Source organism: Gymnodraco acuticeps, unplaced genomic scaffold (genome assembly GCF_902827175.1).
Source record: "Gymnodraco acuticeps unplaced genomic scaffold, fGymAcu1.1, whole genome shotgun sequence".
Lineage (NCBI taxonomy): Eukaryota > Metazoa > Chordata > Actinopteri > Perciformes > Bathydraconidae > Gymnodraco > Gymnodraco acuticeps.
Window position 1 is genome coordinate 1,106,047 of NW_022989947.1, and position 8,407 is coordinate 1,114,453.

Genomic DNA, 8,407 nt, shown 5'->3' on the forward strand with positions numbered 1-8,407 from the left:
ACCATTAACCATCTCTAAATATGTTAAATGGAAGTATTAAATAAATCAACCTTTACTATTAAGACTGTTAGTCATTTTTCTTGTGTGAAAAATGATTCTTATTTAAAAGTGGCTAGCCTGAACTGTGTAAAACCCCCACAAAAACAGGCAAATAACAACAATGTTAATACATTAAAACTCTTTATTTGACATATCACACACTCACATCCATACAAGCTTATCCTACAGGAAAAATTCTAAAATAAAATATGTAATTGTGAAATGTTAACTACCTGATTTGTGTTGATTTGTTAAATCACTAGTCTTAGGGATTGGCAGGTTTGGAGTCTACATTGGTAACCCTGACAACAGGCCAGAGGCCCTAATCCAGCTCAGTCCTTTTGGCAATCGAAGGTTACTTAAGTGTTTTTGTTCATAAATACAGATATATTCTTAACATATGCAAACTCACAGCTCTAGAGTGAAACACTCATAAATTGCAACATTTTCAGGGAATCAAAGCTAGAGAATGTACTCCATGTAATACTCCACTTTACGTTTTATTTAAACGCTCCGAAGAAACTTGAGAATAATGAGTCATCGTCCCGCATGTCTCCAAAGGGGTTTTGCCCGCCTGAAATACAGACAAGAATGCATTAGACCTAAATCAAGCAGCTAAATTAGTCAAGATAATATAAAAAAGCCTGTACACTTCATGAATAGTCACTATGTATTGACTGACCTGATATGGCCGGTCCTCTCTGATGCTCGGGGCCCTCCAGGAACCCGGGCCCTACAGAGCGGGTCACCGTCGTCTCTTCTTTGCCTTGGCTGTCTCTGACTGTTTGCCTCTCCTCTACAGTCTGACAGACGTCAACACAGTAAGAGACATTCATTGGAATTCATAACAAAGTGGTGAAATAAAAAGAGGATGAAGCTAAATATATAAAATAGTCATAGGGAAGTTTGTAATAAATATCTCCCTTTTCAGGGTTTGAGCATATTTTAAAGACAAGAGGGATAATTGTGAGAATTTAAAATGTTTTCGTATCAGTACATGCATACATCAGGAGAAACTGTTTCTCTCACCCCATCAGGTTTCACCACCTTGCTGACGGTGACTGACTGGAAGAATGAGTGGACTCTGGGTTGGTTGGGTGCCTGACCAGCAGGTGGCGTCAGAATCTGATCCAAGCCCCGAGAGGACACTGCAGAGTCCAGATCTGGAAGGGAAGGATGGGAACAGATAATCAGTCTGAACACAAATCATAAACTTCATTTGTTTTTCCATAGGATTAAACAAAAAAACCCACCTCTGTCTTCTTTGTGCTCCTCTGGAGTTCTTTGTGGACCTCCTTTCCAAATATCATTAAACTATAAAGAAGAGAAGTTAATACATAACAGTAACACTGCATGTTGCCACAGAAAAAAAGTATCGATGGCAAAATGGAAGTGTGTATCTTAAATCACCTTTGAAAAAGGGGTCCAGCCATGAAATTGCGAGCTTGGGAATTCTGGTGAATCATAAGAAGGATGGCCATCATGTCTGGGCTCAGTTTGGGGTCCCTGTGGCTCTTTGTTGGGAGATCTGAGCATGAAGTCTCTCAGGGGGTTCCCACCAACCCCCCCCGCACCTCTTTCAGCTCTGTCCTGAGGTGGTGATGGCGGCAGGATTCTGGGAACACCTGGAACATAAGGGAAACACAGTCTAAATCTACAATGGAGAATTGCTCATTGACTCATTCTCACTAAAAATACAAATTTTGACCATTGTTAAACATTAAAACAAAAATAAATACAAATAAAAACATTTTAACATCCTGTCTTGATGTATTATGAAATGTTTTAATGTATAATTTGTAATAGCACAAGCAAACCTAAGTAGTTCCTTCTCTATACTGAGATGAGTGGTAAAGTACTGGATCACATGGCAGTCTTCATACCAAAGTGTCCAGAGCCGGGCTGCCCGTCCCAGCCGCCCAGCTGGGAGAATATCTCCTCCATCTCCCTGAGGACCTGGCCGAACATGGGGGGCTCCTGGATCCTCATCCCGTCAGGGCCCACGCTGAAGCCAAACCTCAAGGCACTGTCGAAGGGGTCCTGCTGGTCCCCTCGAAAGCCATCATTGTATCCATCTTCTTCATCATCATCATCGTCGTCGTCATGAGTCATAGCATCGAAGAAGGGGTCCCTGATGCATTACAGCAAGTCAAATAGATGTCATGAGTATTCTTGGCATGGACACCATTTAGCTTTGATTGATTGATTGATTGATTGATTGATTGATTGATTGATTGAAAAGTTTATTAACAGCTTGTATATTGGGTACAGTACAGTACAGCTCAAAACATACAATTGTTAAGGGGATGCAGACCAGAGAAAGACTTTCGTCTTGTTTACATCAGGGTCCCCCATTTCCAATTCATCATATCATTTAAGACATATAAGACATATTTGACATACAGATGGCTTATTTACAATTTACATACAGGTGGTTTTTTACATACAGATTGCTTATTTACAATTTACATTTCGTTCTAATACATCCTAACCGGACATTTAAGACATACCAAGTCTACAGATATACAGTTAGTAACAGAGTCTAAAATGCGAGTATATACATAGATGGGGGGGGGGGAAGCTGTCCATTGAACGACAGGTTGAGATTTGTACCATTACCGGGGCCAGTTTTGCAATGCTCTCCCCCGAAGGTGCTCTTTAAGAGAGGTTTTGAAGGTAAGTATAGTTTTACTTTCCTTTACAGTTGTGGGAAGAGCGTTCCACCTTGATGTGGCATAATTGCAAAACGTGTATTCCCCCTTTTTTGTGCCAAATCTGGGTTTCACATGATTTGTGGAGCTCCCTCTGGTGTTATGATCATGGTATTCCTTGACCTTTGGGAAGAATTTTGACATGTACATGGGTACCATAGAGGTGTAGTGGATCTTGTAGACCAGGCCCATTGCAAGTAGCTGTACTCTGTCGTCTACTCTAAGCCATCCTAGGTTGTCAAAGTGGGCAGAGGTGAGGTGGGTTCTAGATGAAAGGTCAAGCAGTAGTCTGACCAGTTTATTTTGCGATGTTTGAAGTTTTATTTTTAGCGCCTTGGAGGTGCTATGGTACCATGACGTGCAAGCATAGTCATAGTACCCTTGAATGAGTGCTCCTGCCAGAGTCTTCAGGGTGTTTTTGTTTACCAGAGAGGAGATCCGGTATAGGAATCTAGTTCTTTGATTGACTTTTTTTATTACATTGGATGCCATTTTGTCACAGGAGAGGTTTGCCTCAAGAATAGATCCTGGGTATGTAATTTCCTTCTTACTTGTGACAATAATGTCGCCCACTGCAACTGAGAAGTCGTCGGATTTTCTGAGATTATGTTTCGAACCGAAGAGAATGGACTCTGTTTTACCCAGGTGTAATGATCATTTATTATCGGCGAGCCAGGTGCAGATTCTGCCGAGCTCGGAGCTGAGGGTTTTTTCAACCTGCAATCTGCTCCTGTCAGAGACCAGCAGGGCTGAGTCGTCCGCGAACAGGAACAAGTTGCAGTCACATGCTGATGACATGTCATTTACATAAATTAGGAACAGTAACGGACCTAATATGCTTCCTTGTGGAACACCACAGCTCACTGGGAGGGGGGGGGACAGAGTACCGTTTACCTCCACCATCTGTTCTCTCCCCTCCAGGTAGGATTGCATCCAGCTCACCGATAGTTTATCAAAACCAATTGCTTTTAGCTTGTCAATCAGAATGGGGTGATTGACAGTGTCGAAAGCCTTTTGTAGGTCCAGCATCACCATGCCGCAGTACTTGCCCTCGTCCACCTCTTGTTTGATGTGGTCGCTCAAATAAAGAAGGCATGTGTCAGTGGAGTGGGATGTTCTAAAGCCAGATTGAAATTCATAGATTAGTTTCTTTTCTGCGAGGTACTTTTCGACCTGTTCATATACTATTTTTTCCATGACTTTCGAGATGGAGGTAAGTATAGAAACAGGGCGGTAGTTGCCTGGGTCCAATTTGCTGCCCTTTTTGTGCAGGGGGGTTACTCTTGCAATTTTGAAGTCTTTGGGTACTTTCCCCTGTTTTATGGAGAGGTTAATTATGTGAGCTATGACTGGTGAGATGGCGGTTGCTGTGTCTCTGAGGAATTTGGAGGGGATATTGTCGTGGCCAGTGGCCTTGTTAGGTTGGAGGGCGCTCAGTTTAATGAGTACCTCTGCTGTTGTTACCCTTGCTAGACTGAAATCATCTTTGCGTACCCCTAGGTTTTTGTAGTAGGTCATGATGTGATCTACTCCAAAAAGCCCTGAGTGGGAGGGTAATTTATTTACAAGAGTTGTGGCTGTTTGTGAAAAAAATGTTCAAGTACTTGGCCACATCCCGTTTGTCTGTGATGAGCCTGTTATATGTCTTTGTGTTTAAGTTAGAAAATCTCGTTTTGAGTTCTTTACTGCAGCCAAGCTGGTTATTGAGTAATTTCCAAAGTTCACAGGGTTTATTTTAGTTTTCCTCAGTTTTGACATTGATGAAATTCTTTTTGGCAGTTTTGATCATGGAGCTTACGTCATTTCTTAGTCTGTTTCTTTCAATTTTGAGTTCAGTCACGTGGGCCTGGAGTTCACTGCTTGTGCTTTTGGAAAGCATTGACTGACTTTTATGAAACTCAGAGCATTTTTTGTCTCTGGTTTTCATGGCGGTCAGTATGCCGGAGTGCATCCACGGCTCAGTGCGATTTTTTACCCTGGTTGTTCTTAGGGGGGCCAAATCATTGAGTATTGCAGAGAATTTGTTTTTGAAACCAAGCCATGTTTCTTCAACGTGTGTACCACTGAGCTCATCTGACCAGTCCAGGCTCTCCAGTTCTAGGTTAAAGGCCTCGCTAGAGTAGTTTTTGAGGTCTCTAGATATGACTGTTTTGTGACAGCCGGCCCTTTGTTTTAGCTTTTTGCGGGTACAGAATATCATATAATGATCACTTAACCCGCATGCTATAACCCTTTTACTGGAGATCCTGGACTTGTCAGAGGACTTTTGTATTGCTAACAACCATTTAGTGTAATGTCAGTTGAGTGTAAAGCCCTATTATGATCACGTTTAATATTATTTGAGTTTATGTTCTAGTGAACACAAGCCATGTCACACGATTGAATGCTCTTAGTTTATCAATGACAGTTTGTCTATACCTTTATGTAATATAAATGAGTCTTCTAAATGTGTGAGTCGACATGACACCACGTGACTGATGCATTGTATTGTACAACTGATTTGTACTATAATGCTTTAAGATGTCTAAAACATATTTTTAAATAATTGCAATGACACATACACATTCCCTTTTCAAGGCCTAGGTCTTCAGCTATTATCCTACAGATTCACTTGCCAATTATATACACTCCTTTCTTATTCTAATGACATGCGTGAATAAAGAAACAAACAAATAACTGATTAGTTATTAGTTATTAATAGACTTTGAAGTACTCAATCGTATTAATCCGGAGGTCACTCTAAATAAAACAGCCACCATGCTAGCCGAGGGACCCCTGTGGTCAGCCTGGCTGGGAAATACTAAAGCTGTTTAACTAAGGAATAGCGTGCGATGCTAACTCCTGTTAGCTTAGCTTAGAGTACAGCTGCGTCCTGAATATGACTCAATACACTTACCTTCGGCCACGATAATGGCCTCCAGGTACTCCGAAGAACCCGCGAAATAAGTCAAAAAAACTCATTTAACTCCAGCTTTTGTTTAAAAAATAAATCATAACTAAACACAATTCCAACAGCAGACACGACACGACATCCTCAGTTGTCAACAGTATCGTAAAGTGTTCTCTAGAATACTTCAGAATGACGTAATCAGTCGTAATGCTACGTTACCGTAAGTTATAGAAGTAACGTGCACTCAAAAACTAAGCACACTCGTCTCGGGAGCCTCTCTGATGTCAACAAGGATGCTAAATGTGAAACTCTTGTTTGAGTTTCTAATGTTTGAAATAGAGGTTGGGAGGAATTAAATAATTAAAATGGTTCATCAATGTTGTTAATGTAAAGTTAACTTAATGTTTACGCTACGTTACATTAGGCCAAGTCTTACATGTTAAATATTGCTGCATTTTAATACCATGCAAAATATTTGACCATCAACACCTTAACACATTTTAAACCTCTAATAAAAGTATTAATACTCTATTACAATTTATTTTGATGTTAATAATAAACTTTAGCCAAACACTGCCGGTTGGTTGAAGCCCGCTGAAGTGTTTGCATGTTTAAAGTCTGCTGTTCCCTAGCAACCGCGTTCCATCACCAAGCAACCAGGGCCCTTTCACATTTCATCAAACCCCCCTGCTCGACTCCTCGACTCCTCTCTAGAGGAGCTCTAACCGAAGATACACTAGGCGCATTCACACCGCAGTACTTTTCCCACAAAGGTTCATGAGAACTTAGTTCATGAGAACTCTTTAGTTCTCATGAACTAAGTACAGATCGCGTTCACACCGAAATAAATCCCTGAGGGTGGATTAGGCAAATGAAGCCGCTGACGTCACTTCTTCTTCTTCTGCTTTGGGTTTACTGGCAGGCCGCAAACCACTTCACGGCGTATACTGCCGCCCAAAGTCCCCGGCCGGAAGTCCCCGGAGTTGGGGACTGGCTTCAGTAGAAGCTGCTGGGACTCCAAGCAGCTTCTACTTAAGCCTTCCGAGTAAATCGCCAGAACGCCGACACCTCCTCATCTCCACCGCTCCCATGTTTTATTTTGTGTTGCCATAAATTAGTCTCTCTGCGTTTCTGCGCTGGGCTAATGCTAATGCTAATAATGCTAATGCGAGGATAATAAAATGGCGGCGTCACAAAACTTTTTGGGAGTTTTACGGGGCGTGGTTTGCAATCCGCCCAGCCAATCAGAAATATAGCTCTTTTCTCACAAGAGAGCCGCACGAAAGTCCCGGCTCTCTAGCAGGGACTTTCGTGCGGGTAAAAAGGTTTTCATGAACTAATTTTAGTACCGGCTCTTTTTGGTGTGAACGCGACAAAAGAGTTCTCATGAACTAAGTTCTCATGAACCTTTGTGGGAAAAGTACTGCGGTGTGAATGCGCCTATAGATGGGTCCTCCACGGTCCTCCACGGCTCCTTCGTGGATGCATTTCCGGGAACAGAGATGTTTCAAAGAGTCGTGACGCAAGGCCGGACTTCAGCCAATGACAGCTCTGCATGCATCCCCTGGATATTATTTTATTAACTGTTTTCATCGCGACGCGATGTTGACAGTGAGAACAGCTGTGAGGTCCGTGCAGAAAGCAGAGCAGTGTGTAAAATATATATCACTCAGTATAACAGGCCAACTCTCTTTATTTGCTTTAGTTTAGTAGATATCTACAAACAAAGAGTCGATATTTTTTCTAAAACCATTTAGTGCTTCACATAATAAAATACACAACGGCTGTAGCCTGTTTTAGGAGCTGTGCGTGTGTGTGGTACAGTGTGTGTGGTACAGTGTGTGCGTAGATGCAGCGGACAGACAGGTCTCAGTTGGTTTGGTGTCCTCTGCTTACTTTTAATACTTGTAAATAAAACTTTTGGCCCGTAATTTATTTTCCTCATTGTAGCGACCGGAGAGGGGGGATATATCCAGTCTCTGATAATGTTACGTTATTATGAGAGTGCTCTGTTTGATTCTGAAATTGTATATATTTATACATATATATATATATGTGTGTGTGTGTCCGCATCTGTAGCCTGTTATTGTCTCATTATACCGCACTGTGAATGAATTAAAGTAAATATATAAGTCGTCATGAACACATCTGTCCATCAGACAGAGGGCTGCTGTGCCTCCTGTCATCATTAATGGACGTCTCTTTAAAATGACCGCTCAGAGGAGAGGAGTTCTCATTTCTCTAACCGCCGGCTGCTTCCCTTCCTCTCTCCTCGGTTCCCCTCCTCGGCTCCTCCGCTCGCATCTCCTGTGGGCGGGACTAAGTCTCGAGGATAGGAGTCGAGGAGGGGAAATGTGAGTATTGAGAAACCTCGTGTGTTTACTGTTAACCCTCCGGTATCACTGTGGACGTTTTTGTCCATATGGGTCATTTTTCACTTTTCATTTTGCAATAACTTTGGTTGTGTTGGTGCAAACGGCCTGGATTTTTGTAACAAGGCTATTTTCTCGATCTATTTTGGAATTCCAATTTCAATTTTTCAAATCGGTCTTTAATTCACTGTGTAACAAATCGACTACGCAAATTAGTCATTCGAGACAAAAATGTCCACTGCAAAATACTTTGATAAAAACATTATATTAAAAGGTTTTTTTCACAACTTTTTTGGGTTCAATCTTTAAAGCAACTTCCGCCCTAATAGAAAATACCAAAAATGTAATCATTCTCAGGATTTTAACCCTTTAAATGCCATTTTGAAAACATGAAA

The 8,407-nt window shown here is 41.6% G+C and overlaps 1 protein-coding gene across 1 annotated transcript; it reads right to left on the reverse strand.

Annotated features, from left to right (window-relative positions):
- Positions 1–163: 163 nt before the first annotated feature.
- hax1 (HCLS1 associated protein X-1) lies at positions 164–5,830 on the reverse strand. The gene is made up of 7 exons (XM_034210339.1): positions 5,647–5,830; positions 1,923–2,170; positions 1,450–1,664; positions 1,293–1,353; positions 1,069–1,202; positions 722–842; positions 164–613 (listed from the first exon to the last, which is right to left on the reverse strand). The coding sequence occupies exons 1-7, from the start codon at positions 5,709–5,711 to the stop codon at positions 540–542; spliced, it is 918 nt and encodes a 305-aa protein (XP_034066230.1). The 5' UTR covers positions 5,712–5,830; the 3' UTR covers positions 164–539.
- Between the last annotated feature and the right edge of the window lie 2,577 nt (positions 5,831–8,407).

Bases quoted from the DNA above. Each gene is read 5' to 3' on its own strand.
- hax1 (XM_034210339.1), bottom strand. From the start codon at position 5,711: ATGAGTTTTTTTGACTTATTTCGCGGGTTCTTCGGAGTACCTGGAGGC. The intron at 1,203-1,292 runs GTGGGTTTTTTT...CTTCCCTTCCAG, and splicing joins GGAGCACAAAGAAGACAGAG to ATCTGGACTCTGCAGTGTCC. The intron at 614-721 runs GTCAGTCAATAC...TCTGTATTTCAG, and splicing joins GAGAGGACCGGCCATATCAG to GCGGGCAAAACCCCTTTGGA.